This window comes from Cydia amplana, chromosome 8 (genome assembly GCF_948474715.1).
Source record: "Cydia amplana chromosome 8, ilCydAmpl1.1, whole genome shotgun sequence".
Taxonomy (NCBI): domain Eukaryota; kingdom Metazoa; phylum Arthropoda; class Insecta; order Lepidoptera; family Tortricidae; genus Cydia; species Cydia amplana.
In genome coordinates this window covers 7,963,613-7,987,423 of record NC_086076.1, presented here as the reverse complement: position 1 = coordinate 7,987,423, position 23,811 = coordinate 7,963,613, and the positions used below count along the sequence as shown (strand labels likewise).

At 40.1% G+C, this 23,811-nt stretch overlaps 1 protein-coding gene across 1 annotated transcript in view; it reads left to right on the top strand.

Annotated features, from left to right (window-relative positions):
* Positions 1 to 14,543, top strand: part of LOC134650432 (DNA-binding protein RFX2) — a 32,732-nt gene extending 18,189 nt beyond the window's left edge. Inside the window, exons 6-24 of the mRNA XM_063505387.1 lie at positions 45 to 126; positions 795 to 1,009; positions 1,269 to 1,446; positions 1,494 to 1,625; positions 1,669 to 1,800; positions 1,848 to 1,979; positions 2,027 to 2,158; positions 2,206 to 2,337; positions 2,385 to 2,516; positions 2,564 to 2,695; positions 3,033 to 3,105; positions 5,574 to 5,740; positions 7,798 to 7,933; positions 8,830 to 8,934; positions 9,681 to 9,872; positions 10,362 to 10,472; positions 11,999 to 12,171; positions 12,856 to 12,985; positions 14,409 to 14,543. Of these exons, the coding sequence (XP_063361457.1) occupies positions 45 to 126; positions 795 to 1,009; positions 1,269 to 1,446; positions 1,494 to 1,625; positions 1,669 to 1,800; positions 1,848 to 1,979; positions 2,027 to 2,158; positions 2,206 to 2,337; positions 2,385 to 2,516; positions 2,564 to 2,695; positions 3,033 to 3,105; positions 5,574 to 5,740; positions 7,798 to 7,933; positions 8,830 to 8,934; positions 9,681 to 9,872; positions 10,362 to 10,472; positions 11,999 to 12,171; positions 12,856 to 12,985; positions 14,409 to 14,543 (2,621 nt within the window). The remainder of the gene's footprint in view (positions 1 to 44; positions 127 to 794; positions 1,010 to 1,268; positions 1,447 to 1,493; positions 1,626 to 1,668; positions 1,801 to 1,847; positions 1,980 to 2,026; positions 2,159 to 2,205; positions 2,338 to 2,384; positions 2,517 to 2,563; positions 2,696 to 3,032; positions 3,106 to 5,573; positions 5,741 to 7,797; positions 7,934 to 8,829; positions 8,935 to 9,680; positions 9,873 to 10,361; positions 10,473 to 11,998; positions 12,172 to 12,855; positions 12,986 to 14,408) is intronic.
* The last annotated feature ends 9,268 nt before the right edge of the window (positions 14,544 to 23,811 follow it).

Below are 23,811 nucleotides of genomic sequence, written 5' to 3'. Positions count from 1 at the left end.
TTTTGATATGCCTACTTTATATTAATTCGATGTTATTTTAACAGGCGAGGGCAGTAATGGGGTCAACTATCATGTGCAATACGTGGAGCCTCAAGAGATCTACACCCAGGGCCATGAGACTCATATGTAAGTTACATAATGTAACCCAAATCTATTAGGATCAGTATAGGGCAGCGGTATGAGCGGCAGCGACCAGCAATTGGCGAGTCATTTCTTCACAGGCGAGCATTTGCTGTTAAATGATTTACTATATGCATGTCTAATAATTCACACGGTAACTGACTTTTTCAAATTGGAATAGAGTTGCATGTTTCGTTTCGTTCAATTTAAAACTAAACATGCGTACACCATCTTAGGTTCCTAATAGTCGCCGGCTTTATTGCGTAACTCCTCGTCATGGGTTAATTTCGGTTGAACGAAAACATATGACTGCAGCCCGAAGTTTCCTTTTGATGCGGATTTTTGTTTAATTTTGTGTATTTTGTGTACCGGTGACGTAAATTAGGTACATATAATGTTAATTTGAATATAATTGTTGTGTTTTTAAATATTATTCAATATCAGCCATATTATTTGGAGATTAGATTTGCCTAACATTGATAATTATGATTTTTTTAGTTAAATAAATTTACTAATGAATAAAGAAAATTTAAAATAATCATAATGTAAATACCTACCTAATTACTTTTAAAAGAAAAGAAGGTGTCCATGATGCAAAGTAGGGTATGTGCCTGCAACATCCTTTTGGGTGGACCGTACGAAGTATTATCTGAATGTACAACTTATTGTACCAGGGAAACCCTTCGCTCCTACCCCGTGTATGGCGTCGCAACGGTCAACGCGGCCGAGCAGCCGACCGAGTCGTGGAGCGCCGATGAGTTCTCATACAGCGTGGTCGCGGGCACGGACGAGGCCACGTCACCCGCGCCCGCTCCCACTACACCGCCGCAGCCGCGCATGCCGCCCGCCACCGTGCAGTGGCTGCTCGACAACTATGAGACTGCCGATGGTGAGTGATTCTGTACCAGTAGTCGTTCGTGCGGGGATGGATTGGGTGCCAAATTTTACTACATACTTTTCTATGGAGATCTATCGTAATATTGGTCTGTCAAATGAACAAACACTTGAGCGGACGGTCAATGTATTTTTATTTAATGTAAGTTGCGTAAAAATGTTTAACAATAGTTTTTTATAACTTTGGAGTGTTTTACTTCTCAGCTTCCCCTCTTGCACCATTATCTTGTACTAAAATAAATGACTGTCTGCAGGCGTGTCTCTGCCCCGATCGACTCTCTACGCGCACTACCTCCGACACTGCTCGGCCCATCGACTGGACCCAGTGAACGCGGCTTCGTTCGGCAAGCTGATCCGGTCCGTGTTCGTCGGCCTGCGGACGAGGAGGCTCGGCACGCGAGGCAACTCCAAGTATCACTACTACGGTATCAGGTGATTACCTACAACTGCAATAGTGTACCTTATCTCGTTACAATAAGATCGCTTGTCCAACGTTTGGACCCAGTGAACGCGACTTCGTTCGGCAAGCTGATCCGGTCCGTGTTCGTCGGCCTGCGGACGAGGAGGCTCGGCACGCGAGGCAACTCCAAGTATCACTACTACGGCATCAGGTGATTACAACTGCAATAGTGTACCTTATCTCGTTACAATAAGATCGGTTGTCCAACTACTGGACCCAGTGAACGCGGCTTCGTTCGGCAAGCTGATCCGGTCCGTGTTCGTCGGTCTGCGGACGAGGAGGCTCGGCACGCGCGGCAACTCCAAGTATCACTACTACGGTATCAGGTGATTACTTACAACTGCAATAGTGTACCTTATCTCGTTACAATAAGATCGCTTGTCCAACGTTTGGACCCAGTGAACGCGACTTCGTTCGGCAAGCTGATCCGGTCCGTGTTCGTCGGTCTGCGGACGAGGAGGCTCGACACGCGCGGCAACTCCAAGTATCACTACTACGGTATCAGGTGATTACCTACAACTGCAATAGTGTACCTTATCTCGTTACAATAAGATCGGTTGTCCAACTACTGGACTCAGTGAACGCGGCTTCGTTCGGCAAGCTGATCCGGTCCGTGTTCGTCGGTCTGCGGACGAGGAGGCTCGGCACGCGCGGCAACTCCAAGTATCACTACTACGGTATCAGGTGATTACCTACAACTGCAATAGTGTACCTTATCTCGTTACAATAAGATCGCTTGTCCAACGTTTGGACCCAGTGAACGCGACTTCGTTCGGCAAGCTGATCCGGTCCGTGTTCGTCGGTCTGCGGACGAGGAGGCTCGGCACGCGCGGCAACTCCAAGTATCACTACTACGGTATCAGGTGATTACCTACAACTGCAATAGTGTACCTTATCTCGTTACAATAAGATCGCTTGTCCAACGTTTGGACCCAGTGAACGCGACTTCGTTCGGCAAGCTGATCCGGTCCGTGTTCGTCGGTCTGCGGACGAGGAGGCTCGGCACGCGCGGCAACTCCAAGTATCACTACTACGGTATCAGGTGATTACCTACAACTGCAATAGTGTACCTTATCTCGTTACAATAAGATCGGTTGTCCAACTACTGGACCCAGTGAACGCGGCTTCGTTCGGCAAGCTGATCCGGTCCGTGTTCGTCGGTCTGCGGACGAGGAGGCTCGGCACGCGCGGCAACTCCAAGTATCACTACTACGGTATCAGGTGATTACCTACAACTGCAATAGTGTACCTTATCTCGTTACAATAAGATCGATTGTCCAACGACTGGACCCAGTGAACTGGGCGTCGTTCGAAAAGCTGATACTGTTTTGCGCCAGTGCTAATTCTGATAACAGTGATAACCAAGATGTATGTGAACAATAGTGGGCCTTACCTGGTTGCAATATGGTTTACGATTGGCTAGCTCATAAGTTCGGCTTTATTGGCCTACCGATGAGACAGCTCAGTATTCGCCATACGTATTACACGGTCTTATCACTTTGTACCACGGCCTAAAGTAACTATGTAGTTCCAAATAATAATTTTGTGTTTGTTTTAGGGCGAAAGCCAGCGTTCCCGATTCGCCGCCGCCCGATCCTAATGATGAGAAGGCCGATATTCAAGATATGCAGGTTAGATATTATAGTCAGATACTCAGACTTTTTAATTAACCTTACTGTTAATAAAAGATAATTGAAACTGTTAATGTAAACTGTTTTACTTTAACAGTATTTACTATTGTTGTATTTAAAACGTTAAAGGTTAGCTAAGCTATAAGCTAAAAAATTTTTTACAGTAGGTACATATGGAGCTACTTTCCCGAACTAGTGCGGGAAACAGCACTTTCCGTGCGTATGTCGAAAGTTTAAAGTGCCATATCGTCAGGTGACAAGCAAAAGTCACTAAGTACCACCACAAGTTCATAGCCATAGTAAACCATATTAGTACGAAAACAAGGTTGATTTTTGTTTAAATATTTTATAGTAATTGGTGACTTTCGCTTGTCACCTGACTGTACTGTAAAACGTTGTACAATACACGTGCGAATAGATAATTCGCACTTGTATCGTACACAATTTCCTCTTTTCCACACTTGTATCGTTAATAACTAGGTACCTATTACGGTTGTGGTAGAAATAGGTGACGGAACCATAGTTATTAGACTTATTAGTAATTAACCTCTGAGGCTATCGCGATCTTTTCAATTTTGAGGCCCGTTTTATCTTTACACTTTTTAGGGTTCCGTACCTCAAAAGGAAAAAACGGAACCCTAATAGGATCACTCGTGCGTCTGTCTGTCCGTCCGTCTGTCACAGCCTATTTTCTCCGAAAGTACTGGATCAGTTAAGTTGAAATTTGGCACACATAAGTAAATTTGTGACTCAAAGATGGACGTGTAACGTAAATCAATGAATTTTAAATATGGAGGCCATTTTTGGGGGGTAAATGAGAAAATTAAAAAATAAAGTTTTTCAAACTATATCGTGTTACATATCAAATGAAAGAGCTCATTGTAAGCATCTCAAATATATTTTTTGTATAATTTTAGGATAAATAGTTTAGCAGTTATTCAAGAAAAAAGGCAAAAAATGACCATTCCCCCCCTTTATCTCCGAAACTATTGGGTCTACAATTTTGAAAAAAATACACAAAATAGTTCTTTACCTATAGATGACAAGAAAACCTATTAGAAATGTGCAGTCAAGCGTGAGTCGGACTTATGTACGGAACCCTTGGAACGCGAGTCCGACTCGCACTCGGCCGGTTTTTTATGTTGGGCGCACAACATCGACTGCGTTAGCCCCGCTATCGATATTCCAGTGTTCAGGTTCGGTAGTTTGTAGCTTTCTAGTAGACCCCGAAGGCTTATCCTATTGTCTATTGTTCAGTAAAACCGCACGTGCTACTTACCTGCAAAAAAGGGTCCTAATTATTCTATTTGGCACCTGAGCGCGGGCTAGTCCAACGCTCAAAAAACCAGTGTAGGTGCGCTCTCCGATAACGCGCCTTTGTCACGCATCTCGATGACACATTTTAGACTGGTTCTGTAGCGTTCGACTCGCCGGCACTCAGTAACCGAAGTACCGATTTTTTATGCAGGTGGTTGTGGCACGTGGCACGAGCGGTTTTTTTAGGGTTCCGTAGCCAAATGGCAAAAAACGGAACCCTTATAGATTCGTCATGTCTGTCTGTCTGTCTGTCCGTCTGTCCGTCTGTCTGTCCGTCCGTCCGTATGTCACAGCCACTTTTCTCCGAAACTATAAGAACTATACTGTTGAAACTTGGTAAGTAGATGTATTCTGTGAACCGCATTAAGATTTTCATACAAAAATAGAAAAAAAAACAATAAATTTTTGGGGTTCCCCATACTTCGAACTGAAACTCAAAAATTTTTTTTTCATCAAACCAATACGTGTGGGGTATCTATGGACAGGTCTTCAAAAATGATATTAAGGTTTCTAATATCATTTTTTTCTAAACTGAATAGTTTGCGCGAGGGACACTTCCAAAGTGGTAAAATGTGTGTCCCCCCCCTGTAACTTCTAAAATAAGAGAATGATAAAACTAAAAAAAATATATGATGTACATTACCATGTAAACTTCCACCGAAAATTGGTTTGAACGAGATCTAGTAAGTAGTTTTTTTTTATACGTCATAAATCGCCTAAATACGGAAGCCTTCATGAGCGAGTCCAACTCGCACTTGGCCGCTTTTTTATAATAATAATATTAATAGGTTAGGTTTTTTATAATATGTTTATAAGTTTTTGTATTGTTTTTGTAAATGCTTTTGTATTTTATTTTTATATCCATATTATAAACAACCTAACTTGTGATGAAAAATAAATAGAGTGAATAATAATAATATTCTTTATTTCAGACCAGGTCCATAATTATACATTTAAATTAAATTTAAATTAAATTAAATTAAATGAGATTAAATTAGATTAAATTAAATTACATTAGATTAAATTAAGTTAGATTAAATTAAATTTACAAATTTACATACAGTATATTGGCAGTATATTTATGTTGGGCGCACAATATCGACTGCGTTAGCCCCGCTATTCGATCCTCCATGTTCGATATGTGTGTCCAGGAGGCGCGGTCGCGCTCGGCCGAGCCGGCGGCGGCGGGCGGCGTGCCGGGGCTGGCGCACCGGCAGTACCTCGGCGCCGTGGTGGCGGGCTCGCCGCCGCAGCTGCCCGCCGCCGCCGCCGACGACCTGCCGCCCGACTCCCTCACCGCGCTACAGGACCACCACCGGTAACTACAAGTAGTTGGATGGATCTGTGTAAAGAATGTATGAAGTTCTGTGAGGCGATGGATAAGCGTGAATCTTCTGTCTTTTATTAGTTTTGATTTCTGACATTTTGTTCTGTTTTTCCTTTCTAGACTGTATCATGTACCTTGTTTGTATAATACTGTCTATTATAAATTTCATAGCGTATTAGTCCGCTGTAATGCTGTGTAAATTTTATGAATTAATAAAATAAAAATAAATAAAATAAACTACACTTTCTCAAACATGCAATGAAATGTCGTCGCTCCGGGCGTTATATCAGGCTTCGAAGTATCACGTTTAGGGCGGAGCAACTCCAGATAACTGTAAAGGAATTTCATACGAAATTGAAGGCCTAGGCCGGGAAGTAATTTTTTTTTTTATTTCTAATGTAAACATGGTTGGTGTCTATGTCTATGAACAGGCTAAACAGCCGAATTATATATATTTTTTTAAATATTTTTAGTGAATGAATGGTTATCGACCAAAATATCCGTGTTAACGCCTGTTATACACGAACGTACTGATATTAACAATACGAATCTGTATGATTCAATGTGTTGATGAATAAATTTAAAATTTTGTCTACACGGAAGTCACCAGAGACCATAGATAATATTTAAAATCCTCTGCATTTATTTTATTTATAGAAATTGAGATTCTTATTATCAGATTGTGTATAATGGCCCTAATAAGGTCTATTCGAACACTACACACGCGAAATACGGACGACTTCCGTAAAAAAAAAACAATTATGGCGGGATTGGAAGGAAAATTAAAAAACTTTTGTTGTGAAGTTGGATTTTTATTATAAAGATTATAAATTTGTTTTTTGAGTGGTGTATTTTTTTATTTCATTGCATGTTTGAGAAAAGCACTATACATGCCTAGCCGTGAAAAGGTCTTGCCGGCTTCGTATCACTATCCGGCCTCCCTACGGTCGGCCGGCTATACCTACTCACCCGGCAAGCCCTTCTTTCCCGGCGTCTGCAGTAATGTACTATTTCTCAAAAATGGACGGCAAAGTCGACGTTGCCGGTAAAAAGTTAAAAACATTGTCCCGAAATCGAGACTGCAATGTTGCATACAAATTCCATTATTTAACGAGTTCCAAACCTTTTAAAACTTTAAATGGCCATATCAAATGAAGGCATAGGTCCATTAAACAGCCAAACAAATGATCAGCAGTTATTATTATAATGTTGGTACCGCGACTATTTAGGTGTCTCAAATACGTTGGCGTATTTTCAGCAGAAAATACACTTTTTTTTTAAAGGCGGCAAGCAAATCTTTTTAATGGTTTTACTTTTGTGAAAATTAGAACGTTGCTTCTGTAAAATATTTCTATTTCTTGCACCATTTTTGAGAAAAGCACTATATATGACTAGGCTGGAAGGCTACTTGCTGGCTTCGGATTCAATTAAACGGACTCCCAAGGTCGTCCGTTTAAAACGAATCCTCAGCCAGCAAGTAGCTACTTCCGAACCTCGACAATAATGTACTATTAAATTTTCATAGTCATTGGAAAGCAAGACGTTTAACTTTGAGGAGCCACTTTTAGTTATTTCTTACTAGTTTGTTTACACCTTGTTAAGGGTGAATTCCTATTAAAAAGTATCTTATGTACTCAAATATCTCCATATACGTCATACCAAATTTCATCTTAAGTATGAAGAAGTAAAAGATAGTCTGAGTTACTTTTGCATATACAGATTGTCCCAGAACTAACACGTCACAGTGACACCGGAGGTAGGTGAACTCAAGAGGAACCTAACCAGCCTAACCTGACCTCAGTAAAAGTTGCACGGATTCCGAGGTTCGTCTTGAGTTGACCTACCTCCAGTGTCACTGTGACGTGGTAGTCCTGGAACATCCTGTATAACATTAAAGAAGAAGCGGGCTCAGCACGGTTCCATTTTTATCGACTATCACTATGCCCGTCACTTTCGCACTTACATACTTGTTAGAACGTGACAGGCATGGTGATAAACGATAAAAATGCGACCGTGCTACTAGGGCTGGTCTACAATTTTGTCTTTAGTGAGCACGGCGTTGAATTCCTTGAGGCGGTGGCGGCGCTAGACATAGCTGCCGTGGAGCGCTCGCGCCGCAACTTCTGGCGGAGGCCCCCGCCCGCTCTGTGCCGCCGCGTGCTGTACCGGCTAGCAGCACGAAAGGTAATTGTAGTAATCTAAGATAAGCTTTGCCGATTGCTTGTATGTAAATTCAATGTTGACGTGTAAAAGTGCCCTTGTGGCCTATTTGCTTAATAAATGTTGAAGTTGAAGTTAAGGGTTACATTTTTTTTATTAGTAAATTATTATGAACACTATATGACCAATAAATATATTCCATATTTTTATTAGGAAAAAAAAACTAGTTATAAATTTTGCGCGCCGATCATTTGTTGGCGGCGGCGGCGTTGCAACAAATTCCAACGGCGACGGCGTGCTTTTTTTAAAGTTACTTCCTGTTTCCATTGCGTTTCATCGCCGTTGTCTGCTACAAATATATCTTTAGACAATCCGAAACGTAATTAGAATGATTAGGTGTACAATATATTGCCCGCCATAGTTAACCACTAGACTAGACTGCACCGTATTTCAAATTCTTATGGAATAGGGATGTTTCCTGTACTTAAAATAAATTATTTCAAACCGTGCACGAAATAAAGCATCAGATAATTATTAGAAAAACATAGACAGCAGCTATTTTAAACACAGTTTGTATTTAATAAATCGGATTGAAATATACAAATACAAAATACAAATACAAATAATTTATTGAGAAAAGTATAGTACAGTGTAAATATAAAAAGTAGGTGAGTTTACCGTGACGTCACTACATTCGTTTTCATATAAATTCCATATGTGACGTCCCACGGGTAAAGGCTATTATTAACGCCGCTCCGCCGCCGCGCGTTATTATTATTGCGGCGCTATGCGACGTAAGCGCCAACTGCCATAAGGTACCTTTTGCCGTGGAACGTCATATAATATTAGCGAATCGTTTTGACAGTTCTAAAAAAGAAGCTGATTTGACTAGTAGGAATGTAGCCTATTGTTTGATGAAGGACGTGGCCGCTTGGTTGCGCCGAGCCGACTTGGAGCTGTACCAGCGGGCCGTGGAGCTGCTACTGCCCGACGTGCTACGCCCCATACCGCCGCAGCTTACACAGGTATGTGCATTATCCTTCTCTCTTTATTTGTTACTATGAGAAAGAGACAGATTGTTCTGTAGCGTTATCCCTTTTGGTCTGAATTAACCTAGTTTTATTAGCTCGTCGTCGTGTAACTTCTCAACAGCCAGGGGTTTTGCCAGCCAAATAATGACTTGAAAGTGTTAAATTTAGAATAATTTTGATTTTCTTTGCTGATCTGATATTGCGTCAATGAGACATAAGGTGTTTAATGCCAGGAATACGGGGCGTATCTATTTTCCCTAAATATGAAGTCGTTATATTTCATATCTATCCTTGACATATATCGCGGTAGCAAACCACGAAGTTTTTAAAATCACTTGTATATACATTTAGTGTAAGGCCTGAGTGGACGCTCGAAGCGGAGCGTTCGGCGGGGCGTGCAGCGTGGCGTCGGGCTCACAAGTGATTTGAGCGGCGTGCACTAAGGCCGCTCCTATACGCTTGCATTTGTTTAACATGCACGCCGCACGCCCCGCCCCGCTGCACGCCCAACTCGAACGTCCACTCAAGCCTTAGTGGAAGCTCGAAGCGGAGCGTTCGGCGGGGCGTGCAGCGTGGCGTCGGGCTCACAAGTAATTTGAGCAGCGTGCACTAAGGCCGCTCCTATACGTTTGCATTTGTTTAACATGCACGCCGCACGCCCCGCCCCGCTGCACGCCCAACTCGAGCGTCCACTCAGGCCTTACACTTACACTTACAAGTTTGAACACGTTTGTCGTCAGGCAATCCGCAACTTCGCAAAGAGCCTGGAGTCGGCGCTAGCGGCGGGGTCGGGCTGCGCGCCGGCGGCGGCGAGCCGCGCGCAGGCGTCGGCGGCGGCGGCGCTGGCGGCCGCGCTGCGCCGCTACACCTCGCTCAACCATCTCGCGCAGGCAGCGCGCGCCGTGCTCGCCAACCAGCACCAGATACAACAGGTATTCTAATTAAATACAGGGTAATAGGTACACACAAATATCAAATATCTTTATTTTGCATACAATATGGTACAAAAGATGAACTTAGCAATTAAGAAGCACATGCATACTTCACCAGCAACTGGCATGCAGTAACACAAACACGAGCTATGCTAAATCGATTAATAATGCTAATACCGTGCCGGTTATTGGCCGTGTACGTGACAGTAGAGCCTCTCTGAAGGCTTTGGGACATTACTCATTTGACAGTTGATACCTTTTTTGGATGGCGAATGTTTAGCACTTATGCCAGTGAACAACGAATCTTGGCTAAAATCATCCACCATCCATGATCACAGGCTGCAATATTATAAAGTGTCGAAACTACTATATTTTGCGAGTATTAATAGCCGCATAGAACTCCGGACGGATGTAGCAATATACGTGAAAGGCCTTCGGATATCTGTATGTATTCCGAGTGTACGTACGTTTATCCGCATGTTGTTACAGATGCTGTCGGACCTGAACCGCGTGGACTTCCGCGTGGTGCGCGAGCAGGCGGCCTGGGCGTGCTCGTGCGGCAGCGCCGCCACCGCGCACCGCCTCGAGGCCGACTTCAAGGTGACTTGACGAGATATTACACACTAAACCCAAAAGCATAACCATAGTGAAGTAATGCGTGTTTAGCTACGCAAGTGTACGACCAGTGGCGAGTGTCGCTACACATCCCATCCAGCTTTGTTTACTCGCTCTGTGCTACACTTAAGGTGAATAAATTTCGCGTTAGACCCGTCTATAAATGTGAGTTAATACTTAAGGTTCCGTCACACAGGCGCGTTTTCCGGGTGGGGCGTGAGCGTTTTATATGTAAAAGCGGCGCGCCCCGCTCACTCCCCGCCCGGAAAATGCGCCTGAGTGACGGAACCTTTAGTTGAATAGGAAGGGAGTCCCGCCCGTCAAGGTCGCCATGTAAGCTTTTTCTTCGCTGGGTGACACGTGACTGGGGCGTGCGTGGCAATCACTTCTACTTATATTTTTTTAGCTCGCATATCGCGACATAAAGTAGCCGTCATTAGAACTTGCGAACTATGTAAACAAACCGCCATATTGAAATTGTCTCTGAATGATGAATTTACTAGTGATGGGCAAGACTCTTACTTACTACTTTACTAATGTCAAACCATATCGAATAATAAAATACCAAAATTAAAAAACAAGTAGTTACTTATTTTTAATTTGTTTAATCACGATCAGAAGACAAATTGGTACTTAAGAATAGTGATGGGTAGGACATCAATTTAAAATAAGTTTGTATGAGTACCTCATTTTCTAAAATGAGGTGTTACAATGTCTTACTTCAAATGAGGTGAGGTACTAGCATATTTTCAGCGTCGACTATTCCATTAATTCCAACGGCGACAAAAATATTTAATGTATGTACATATTTATGTATTCATCACTTCCTTTATAAATAAATAAATAGTAACATTTAATTGGAGTGCAATTCTGGAGGTTAAGAATAGAACTTTTAGGAGAAAGATAATTTTAGAATCAAGTAAAATGAATAGAGGAGTGAAGTAAGACATTTTTGCGGTACGAAGTACTGCGACAAATTAACAAAATGAGTGGTACAAATGAGGTGCCTCACGAGTGAGCGACTCAACACTACTTAAGAATGATGTAGGTATTGATGTATTTTACAACCGCGGCGGTAGGTACAGAGCGTGAGTTGGGTAGTGTGTAGCGGGGTTATATCACAAACTTTAGTCACAACACTACCCATCATGGACAATTGTAGAATTTAAAAGAAACAAAAACGTCATTCCATCAGGTCCTAATAACCTAACTTATGAAACCATTTTAAACTTTTAATTAAATATCCAAGATACAGTTATATATTTATGTATTTTACGGAACGGACCGTTTCAATAGTGTATATGTGTATAGTGTGAATTGTGTTTGATGGGGTAGTGTGAAAATTCAAGGAGAAACAGTCTCAAAACAAAGTTACATTGTTTGTTTACATAGTTCGCAAGTTCTATTGATGGCAACTTTAATTTGTATTTGTAAAGCGTGACGCACTTTAGTAACTAACTTCGCACTGTAGTTAAGATTGGGTATATTAATATAAGTAGTCTTCCTTCCAGGCGACACTGGGCCGCGGGGCGACGCTCGAGCAATGGGCGGCGTGGCTGGAAGGCTGCGTGCGCGGCGCGTTGGCGGCCCACGAGCGTCGGCCGGACTACACGGCTCGAGCGCGACGCTTGTTGCTCGACTGGTCGTTCTACTCGTCGCTGGTCATACGAGAGCTCACGCTACGGTATGTACACTGTTGTACACATGTTACTTCCAGGCGACACTAGGCCGCGGGGCGACGCTAGAGCAATGGGCGGCGTGGCTGGAAGGCTGCGTGCGCGGCGCGTTGGCGGCCCACGAGCGCCGGCCGGACTACACGGCTCGAGCGCGACGCTTGTTGCTCGACTGGTCGTTCTACTCGTCGCTGGTCATACGAGAGCTCACACTACGGTATGTACACTGTTGTACACATATAGTCTTCCTTCTATACCAGACCAGGCCACGTAGACAACATGCCAGTCGCTAACGCTCTTTAGCGAACGAAACGCAACTGTCACTGTCACACTAATGTGGAAGAGTGACAGGGAGACGCAAAGCGATTCGATGGCGTGGCGATAGCGATTGTCACCTTGGCTAGGCTGCCAGAGCGCAACGCAAAACTTAAACAATATTAAAGGCATCGTGGTTAAAAGGCGTTACACGGCTCACGGATGACTATTGCTGCTCGACAGGAAAAAATGTGCGGAAGCCGCATAATAGTTAAATTTGTAAAAAAAAACTGCGATGCCAATCTATTCCATTTTTGCCTACGATCGGCACGGCATGGGGGCACTAGAATTCACAAATGAGAAAGTCTTTCTAATACATTTTTTTACATAATCGTAACGTCTAAGGCCGCTTTTACTTATCGATAATGTATTGTCCTTAGATCGGCGGCGTCGTTCGGCTCGTTCCACCTGATCCGGCTGCTGTACGACGAGTACGTGTCGTACCTGATCGAGCGGCGCGTGGCGCAGCACCACCGCGCGCCGCCCATCGCCGTCATGCAGCGCGCGCCGGTCAGTATACACTAGAATAGAAGTTACCTGGCTAGATCAGCGCTCGGCAACCTTTTAGCAGCCGAGGGCCACATAGTAGGTAACGAAGTTGACGCGGGCCGCACTTTGTTAATATTTATGACTAGAGTAGACATTGTCGTTTGTCAATATTACATACAAAATAGCCAGGGAGGCTCGCGGGCCGCAAGTGCCAGGTTCACGGGCCGCATGCGGCCGGCGGGTTGCCAACCGCTGGGCTAGATCATTCTAGCAGTAGGTTTAGAAACAGCTAATATATAAAGAGTGTTTTTTATAGCGCGTTAAGGGAATTGGATGGCGATTATTTAGGTACTTATAAAATGCTGGTGTTAGACTCTCATAAATTTCACATGTCATCAGTTGTCACGTTTCTTCGCGGGCTCTTTCTATCAGTAAAATATGTATTATTTTAGCTTTTCAGCCATAGTAATGAGATTGGAATTAGCTACTTTTAGATTTGATATTTTTAAAGGAAAAGTTGGTTTTCAGGTGAAATAAAAAGAAACACGTATAACTTAGAATCTAATTTTCTTTAGATACATAACATAAAATAGTCCACTTGACAAAAAATTATGTTGTCAGTCTAGCTTCTTGTTTTTTTTTATAGCCTATATTGTGTTACACTGCTGGGCAAACGCCTCCCCTGTCTTTCGCCACTCGTCACGGCTTTATGCATGCTCTCGCCAGTCGCCACAGAATGAGTCCAGGTCGTTTCGCCATCTTATTAGGGTTCCGTAGCCAAATGGCAAAAAACGGAACCCTTATAGATTCGTCATGTCTGTCTGTCTGTCTGTCTGTCCGTCTGTCCGTCTGTCTGTCCGTCCGTATGTCACAGCCACTTTTCTCCGAAACTATAAGAACTATACTGTTGAAACTTGGTAAGTAGATGTATTCTGTGAACCGCATTAAGATTTTCACACAAAAATAGAAAAAAAACAATAAATTTTTGGGGTTCCCCATACTTCGAACTGAAACTCAAAAATTTTTTTTTCATCAAACCCATACGTGTGGGGTATCTATGGATAGGTCTTCAAAAATGATATTGAGGTTTCTAATATCATTTTTTTCTAAACTGAATAGTTTGCGCGAGAGACACTTCCAAAGTGGTAAAATGTGTGTCCCCCCCCCTGTAACTTCTAAAATAAGAGAATGATAAAAGTAAAAAAAATATATGATGTACATTACCATGTAAACTTCCACCGAAAATTGGTTTGAACGAGATCTAGTAAGTAGTTATTTTTTTTATACGTCATAAATCGCCTAAATACGGAACCCTTCATGGGCGAGTCCGACTCGCACTTGGCCGCTTTTTTTTGGTCTGCCTCTGCCCCGGGTGATTTTTTTAACCAAGAAGCTTAGATAAGCTTCTTGGTTAAAAAATAAACCTATAATTTGCACATTATAGGAGGAAGAGGAAGAAGTAGCCGAAGAGGCGCCCCGGGACGAAGAGGAAGAGGGCGAGGGCGACTGGGACTGGGGCGACGACGACGAGGAGGATGACGACCCGCTGCCCTGCAAGAAGGCCAAGCTGCCGGAGTAAGGCCTGTCACTGCCACGGGCCTTGGAGGATATAATCAAACGGAGACGCCATGTCTGTAATTTTCTGTACAAAAACAGTCTGCCGATTTTCGCGGGGGAGGGGAACGTCAAATGTATGCGTAACGTAAAAATAGCCATGTCAGATAAACGTCAGTCCATACATTGTGTATGACCGTTGGCCGCCTATTTTCGACAGAGGGGAAAGCCTGTTAATGGCTACTCCGTTTAGTTGTATCCTCCAAGCCACGGGCAGTGGTACGGGCCGGTGGTAGGGTTGCCAACTATTTTTTGGTGGAATATAGTATTCTCCAGAATAAGGCATCAAAAATATAGTACATTTCAAAAAAATATAGTACTTTTAGATAAAATACTAAACATAAGTGTAATATACGTTTAATCGGAAATATAGTACTTTAGCGTACTATATATTTTTCCAAAAGTATATAGTACAGAGAGCCAAAATATAGTACAATACTATATAATATAGTACGGTTGGCAACCCTAGCCGGTGGGGCAAGTATACCTTTCAACCTTAAAACTAAGGACCGGTTGCACCAACCACATTTGACAGACTGATCAACCTCAGCCGGCGCGCCCCGGCCACAAAACAGATACAGTACAGAAATCAATCTACATACAAAGTGCGCTCGAGCAACACACACATAGACACTGCTCACGGACACGATATCTCGGACCGGTTGGGACCAGTTTGAGCGCGAGTGCCATCCGCTTGAGACACGCGTCTGTGAACTTTTTTGTGCAATAATGGAGAAACAAAAATAAAGTTATTATAACTGTTCAGTGGACGGTTGTTTAAATTCAACATTAAATGGTGAATTGTCGTTTTTTAAGCTACCAGTGGTTTCAGAGGTAAGTAGGTATCTGCTTGTATTTAGATGGTTCGTTTTAACGTTAAACAGAACAGTTAGGTAGGTAGGTAAGCACCCCGCCCCGGCCACTACTAGATACGAGTGCCACTACCACGATAGTTTTTTGTGCATAAATCATAGTTGACAACCCTAGAGCGACCGCCGAGCGTAGGTATGAAAAGTGAAGTACATACATGTGATTGACTTCTGTACTGTATCTGTTTTGTGCCCCGGCGCTTTGCTATGAAACTTCCCATACATACAAATCTAGCGAACTCTTTAGCGAAGACTAAAGTTTGGTGCAACCGACCCTAAAGCGGGGTTTACATTACGACCGTAGTGTCATGCATTTTAAATTCAGTTTCACGAAAGCAGTTTCGATATATATGCGTAAGTAATTTCGTGAAAAAATTAGTGTCGTCAAATCGTCAGTATCGCAGTGATCATGGCCCCATCAGCATCAAAGCTACACGTCCGCACAGCGCAGGCACTTTCGCGACACTAAGTTTTCACGTCGCTTTACACTACGAAATTAGTTGCATGACACTATTTTCACCAAAAAATCGCGCAGGACACGAAATTGATTTGCTTTCGTGAAATAAGTGCATGCATTACGAAAATACTAAAATTAATGTCACGAAATTAATTTCACGCCACTAATTTTGTAATGTAAATCCCGCTTTAAGTGGAGTGGACGATCCAAAGGAAAATGGGGACTACGTTTGAATGGAGAAGCGGTCGTGCACTTTCCTCTTAACTGGTTCATTAGCAGTTTTGTCGTTGGTTCTAGGATTGGTGGCTGGTTTTTTATACTGTTTGCTTTCATTTGGCAAGTCAACTTCAATACAAAATTTGTAGTTCTAATACACGTAACGGTTTATACATAAAGTATGAACACAGTTTGTAAGATATTAGTTTGTGTTCTGTACGGATATGATGGTCGTTCTTGTCTACGTGACAGCGTGATAAAACGGTGTCCGTCACTTTCTTTCCCACGGTGTTAAACAGTGACAGTTATTTTATCACGTGGATAAAGATGGATAAAGCTATCCATAATAGGCTGGCTGAGTGTTAGAAATACGACTACATTATCGAAATGAAAGAAAACGCAGCTATCGCGATTTCTTTTAAGACCATACATAATGTACAGTAAGGTGTTATAAGACTTGAATGTTATTATTAAGTAAACTGTACATCTATGAATGCCCTTACGAGTCGTCCAACACAAACTGTATATATTAGTACGTACGAACTTGGTGTGTTACATGTGTACAAGATATATAGGTGTATCATATATACCTAGTATTAAACATTGAATCACTTATCATTTAGTGAAACTGGGTGTGTTCACTCGTAGGTGGCGTTGTAACATAAATGAAGTCCCTTCACCGTACATTAATGTAGAGTGTTATCATTTACTCGTCTTAACTGTGGATACGTTGATAATAGCAAATATAAAGGGTAGTTGCTATCAAAATCTCGCCTAGATCACAGAATAAATAATAGTACTAAGTACAGAAGACTCACTCTCTAACAAAACGCGTCTGTTACGATCAGCACAGATATGGCCGCTAGGTGGCGACAGCGCCACGCGCGGCTTATGGCTTTCCCCAAAATTGGGGCCGAACGGATGTACTTTTAGCTACCTGTAGCAAAGCGACGAAATCGCGGAGTGAGACACGCCTGTTAGATCTATATTTCAAAAACCTGTAAAAAGTTCCGAAATTGTACTAAAAAGCCTCTTATTCTGGGATGTGTAAGTGTTATCACTTGTAGAATTTTTTTTTTCTTTTTTTTTTTAAAATAATTTCTTAACATTCTCAAATTGTTGGCATCTAATAAGTGTGTATTTTTAGATATCACTATTGACTGTCAAATAGAAATCGTTATTAAATATATTTGAAATTGAAATACGTATTCGTGCTGGAACACTAAAGGTTGTGTAAATACTTATAAGGCTTCAATAAATTAAAGGAGCTTGCAGCACACGCATTGGCACGAACCAATGTTTGACCAAACTGTACAAATATTTAACTAAAGTTCTGCAAAACTTGCCCTAAGTCAAACCATTTGTAAATAGCAAAAAGTATTGTATATAAGCACAGTAGCTTGTAGAATGCACGAGTTAATATATTTTTTGATTGCCAAAGAATTTCCGTGTCCATTGCTCATTACTTTAGTCATTAACAGTTAAAACCATTACGCTAGAATTCTAAGGTTTTAGATCCCACCAACCAATAACAAATATACGAAGCGAGGTAAATCAGAAATTGAGTTTATTTTCCTTTCCAAATTGTCGATAGAAATCCCCGTCGTAATAAAATAAATATGATTTTCTCTTCTTAGCTGGAAAAAGTTGTTGTGTTATTTGAATGATAAATTGTCAATTACATATTTCTAAATGGCATTGAAGCTCATCGTCCGAATTTGGGCCGTCTATCAGTTGAGAGGTTGATAAAAGAAATATAGTTTGCAATTATAAATATTCAAATTATTTGTTATTTTGTGAATCTTTTCTTTCTGGTTGGATTATATATTTTAGTGGTTATTGCTTTTATGGGATTATTTGCAATTTGATCATACTTATATATTACGTTAAAGTAAATTATTATATAGATAAACGAGTATACGAGGAAATTATCGGTATTCTGTCTAGGGGTATGGATAAAAGTAACGGTTATACTCGTATATAAGTGCCCGTTTAGTACGTGACATTGACTGGACATCCTTTAATGGCAAGTTTTGCGTTATTGCACAGTGCACACTAATAAAATGTAAAATATACCGTTTATTGCAACGATGCTACATAAAATACATTACATACATTGATCCTTATGAAGACGCATCGTAATAAAAAATATTCAAATTAATTTCGTATAAAAAATAGAATCTCCATTTCTACGCCTAAAAGCTAAGATACCGAAGTCTAAAACAGATTTTTAAATAAAGAATGGCACATATTTTTATAAATCGAGTATGTGATGACAGATAGCCTTTACAGATGCCTTATACACTGTACCTCGGATCGGGAAGAATTCGGACACAGGTTGTGTGTGAATGCAAATAATGTTTCAAAAGTTGTGATTTGTTTCCATTGATAATAAACATTACTGTCCATTTGTGTGCGTTACATTAGTAATAAATATATGATCAGTGAGTATCAATTATTATGTCTAAACGGGAAAAAAAATTCAATGTTTTTTTACATGGTTCGCGTTTTTGTACATTATTTCCGCGTTGATACTGACTGTTAGTAATAAAATCGAGTATAGTTAATCATAATTGACAATAGCAGCGTGCTTGGGAGTTTGAATGTAAAGGAAAAGCTGAATCAGAAGAGATAATTTTGCTTTTCTGATTTATCTATTCCTCAGAAATGTCCAAAAATGGGCTTGCCAGTGCCTAGAATTAACTTATTCATAGAAAAAAACGTGAAAGCCTTTACGTATTAGGAATCGCACTAAGAATTATTTTTATTTATTAATATATATGTTTACGTATTACGTATAATAGTTTTAAATGTACATATAATATAAATTCGCAACTTGTAGTAACTAGTGGTTAATAAATGTCATTACTAATCTTGAATGTTCTTCAATGGGAGTCTTATAATTCTTGAGAAGTCGAGACCATTCTTAATTATCTTAAAGTTATCTTGATATAGTAACTAAGAGTCTGTAAGTAATAGGTGTCTTATTCGTTTAGACGGACTGTAGCTAAAAGTAGGCTTTCTGTTCAACCTGAGATTTATTTAATATATAAATGTAAAGATCGACATGAGATCTCTCATAACGAGTAAAATTGTAAACATATTATCATATGTTTACAATTTTACTCGTTAATGCTTTCCAATATAAAAGTCGCTAGGGACCTCATACCTGCTATTCTCATTGTGACAAGGTACGAAATGGCACTGAAATTGAATTCCTTGACCTCATATTTCAAATGCCATAAGAGTTTTTATAAATTTACCTGCACTGTTTATGCAGTATTTGATTAACTATTAACTTCATATTTTATTAGATTTAGAAAGAATTAGTATGGCTTGTAATTTTTTTTTAACACCTTTATTAGTAGAAATATTTGTCTGCTAGGTGATCTGAAAAAAGCGGCCGATAAGCACAAGGAATTTCTGATACGTAATTTACATTTTGTCACGGTAGTCAGGGCTATAACCGCGAAAATCGAAGTTCGCAAATTGCGGGCGTTTTTCTCTGTCACTAATTACGCCTTCATTGGAGTAAAAGAGATAGATCCCTGCAATTTTCGCGGTAACCCCTCCGAGCAGAGTGGGCCGTGATCCAAACGCCTTCGTGCTGGTTATGGGCAAAGTACAAACTGCGTATTATGTAATATTGATTTATCCCTACCTATTTTAAAAGCAATGTTTTGCAAATTATGTAGAACTTCCATACCCTTTAGCTACAGTACTAGGTCTGATACATGAGCTTAAACTTTGTACCAAGTAGGTAAGTGTATATTTGTTCCGATGTCAGATGAGCAACGAATTGGACTGCATTCCTGTGTGTACTGTAAACATATTAAAAAAACTATTATTTATGTAAGATTTCTTTTAAGTATAGACAAGAAATGTGTCGAAAAGATTTTTGTTTTGACAGCTGAACTAGGTGGTATACTGTAATGACAGGTTAATTTAATTTTCTTATTCTATACTTTGAGCAACTCCTTTTATTACGATAACCAAAAATTCAAATGCTTCGATTAAATTTTATACAGAATGTTATTTATAAAAAAGTAATGGCGGCGTATTCAGCAAAGTAAAATGTGATTCTTATTTAATATGGATAGGTATCTTATGAGCCTCGTGAATTAGGAGTCTTAGGACCGAGGACTTTCAATTAATAGAAGCAGCACAACGTATGTACAATAAGGTCCAATTATTCCTAGTTTCTGAGTGCGGCGCCTCCTTTATCATTCGTTTTAACATCGAACTTTTTTTCTATTGACACATGCCGGTAATTTCATATTTTTTTTGTTTCTGTTCTAATATTTTATGGTAGAGCAACTGTAAATCTAGTCATTCCCTGGCAGGAATGTGGTCCATTACCGCGGGTGACGCGTAGAGTAAGTGACATGTTTAACTGTTGTATATGATATGAGCGAAAACTATGTTTTGTATGCAGGGAGACTATGTACTATGTCTGAGAATAAAGCTAGTCATGTGTTTATGCTCTTTTATTATTTTCCTTCATCACCTGTCGGCTGTCATACACCACTCATCATATTTGATTTTTTTTAATGTCCATATAATTATTATTTTATGTTACTTCTTTCTACAATCTGACCTTAAAAAACCCTACTTTGATTGATGAAAAAAATCCTGAGTTAGGTCTTTCTTGATAGGCATTCACTATACCACTACACGGAACGGCGCCATTTAGCGTGAAAAATTGGTGACTAAACACTAACGGGACGCCAGGGATCAACGTCCCGAGGAAAGTATTTTGCGAGAAGGATTTTCCAGGGAATCGACAGAAGAGATGACAATTCCAATGTGGCGTCGTTCAATGTTATACAGGGTGGTCCAAACCTTGACGTCCAAAAATTTTTTTTTAGATTCCTCACGCCGTGGGCTATCAGAATATACCCCATGTATGTTAGCCGATTTTTCGTAGTTTTCGAGTTATGATTTTTTAAACTTTTAATTTTTGTTATGAAATTCCGGGGTTCCCATACAGGGTGGCTAAAAAATAACTGCATTCCCGTTGCCAGGGAGGGTTTGGGATTATACTGCGCAAATTCTACTATGGGACCAACCCCGAAATCGCGAAAAAAAAAATTTGGCTTTCATACATTTTGGCTGTGGTCCATTTTCTATGGAAGGGTAAATTTTTTTTCGCGATTTCGGGGATGGTCCCATAGTAAAATTTGCTCAGTATAATCCCAAAACCTCCCTGGCAACGGGAATGCAGTTATTTTTTAGCCACCCTGTATGGGAACCCCGGAATTTCATAACAAAAGTTAAAAGTTTAAAAAATCATAACTCAAAAACTACGAAAAATCGACTAACATACATGAGGTATATTTTGATAGCCCACGATGTGAGGAATCTAAAAAAAAATTTTGGACGTCAAGGTTTGGACCACCCTGTATTTGAATCACAACGAAATGTCCATTTTAAATAAATATAATTGACATTTCAACGCCCCGAATAATTAGGTACTTTTGTTTTGTTGCCTGGATAATTAGAATTACTATGATGTCTGTTCGGAAAGAGAAGAGTCGTGGAACGTATTGGGCCCCATACATTCCACGACTCTTTCTGCACAGACACTTCATATGAGTACTAATTTACCACGACCGATCTTCTCTGTCTCTACCAGTACTCCAATATATTTGATTCCTAATATTAACCTTTTGGACGCCAATGACCGATATATACGCACCGCAGGTCCAACGCTAAAGACGTATTAATCGGTCATAGACCACAGAGCAATATAGACCTAGGTGCATATGCATAAAGTTCAATTTCAGTTTTGACACTTCGGTGACGTGGCGTCTGAGAGACAGCTTTTGTGTTTGACACGGCGTCGAAAAGGTTAACATGATTCATGGCGTTGACAACACGTAAGATAACTAACACCAATAAAATAAATGATACATCATCAATAGACGAGAGAATTTAGTGTACTCATCATTTAACTTTTATAATCGGGGGTTAACCTGATCTTTAGCTTCGCTGACGTCAGGTACTATAGGAGGATCAGGGGGAGGCCTCAATAGGCAATAAAAACATGTTTGTTCTGCATAAATATTATTTCAACTTCCTACATACTATCAATCAAAATAATATTTACAGAGAAAGTTTATATACTTGCACTATACATCATTTGATAATTTATCACTCGTGCAATGCACTGTACAAGTCGTAAATAATAATTACATTGTGAACTTTAAAATAAAACTGGTGTTATCCAGCTTTTTAATTTCCATGCTTCTGGTATTCTTTCTATTTCTTGGTAAAATAATTGATTCCACTCTTAGGCTTGTCTCAATTCGCCAATATACTGTGGTGAAAAAGCATAAAGCGATTAAAGAGCTGAATAACGCTCCTTACTCCACAACTTGACGTTTACACCATATCCAAAGCATTTCATATATTAAAATTGGCTATTTTATAGTATTGTTAATAACAAATCAAAACCTTAAACTATGATATAAAATAATGTAAATAATTAGAGTACGTAACGTATCCCGCTTAATATTGCATCATTTGGCAGTGGAGCTAGTTAGGGCCAGCGCAAACTGCCGAATAGCGTAGCACGGTAGCGGTGCGTCTCGTCTTGGTTGGCGCTTGCCTTTAGCACGGCCTCAAGTCGAGGAGTAAGCAATGAAATTATAATACAACATGATATGATATAATGACAACACCTTAATGCAAATCAATATGTTAAAAAACAAGTTTGGATGTTCATTTCATCAAGATCTAAACCTAATGGATGATTATTAAAGACAAATATACAATAAAACAACGAAACAAATAATAAATAAATGACAATTGTCGATGTTGCTTTATAGTGCTGATGGTGACCTGATATTCAGCAAGGTCTAGAACGAGTGATTGAGTCACATTCGAATATAGTCAGCAGTGTAACTAATCTACTTGATAATTTCATTAGACAGAACAGTGACAAGATCAGCACCAGACATATCAGACGATGCAAATAGGTTCCAACAATTTTTGTTTTTCAATTTTCATACAAAAATCCAATACGACGAATATCTTTGGTTCTACACTACAGTACTACTCTAGCTTTATTTCAAGAAAACAAAAATACCTTTTAGCAGTTGGAACCTAAAATAAGCCAGAAATAAATATATTCCTGATCATAACTGGGATAATTTACCTATACCGCCGAGCGGTAATTGGGTTACACGTTAACACTATTTTTAACTACAAAAATGATTTTCTTTCTAACATACAACCAAACTCAATATCAAATCAACAACGACTGTAATTTAACATTTTAATCACAATAGTTTCAAAATTTAAAACAACCGCAATAATCTAAACCTAACTTAACAACAAATCGACAATTTGAGAGATAAATAAGCACATGGTATAAACGGTTACAGCGGCGTCCTATCGATCGACTATGGGTGTTCTCTTAATTCGTCTCAAAGTAGGATTCACAGACAAAAATATACAGGGTGTAATCTAAAACGTGATACAAGATAATCAAACCTGAATCTTTTCATGATTTTGCACAACTTTTACTATGGGGTCAATTTTGTAATATTAAAAAAAAATTGAGCTGTTCCATAGAAATAGTCAAGGAGAGGTAGACAAAAATGTATGGCAAAGATTTTTTTTATTGTTAATTTACAAAGTTGACCCCATAGTAAAAGTTGTTCAAAATCATGAAAAGATTCAGGTTT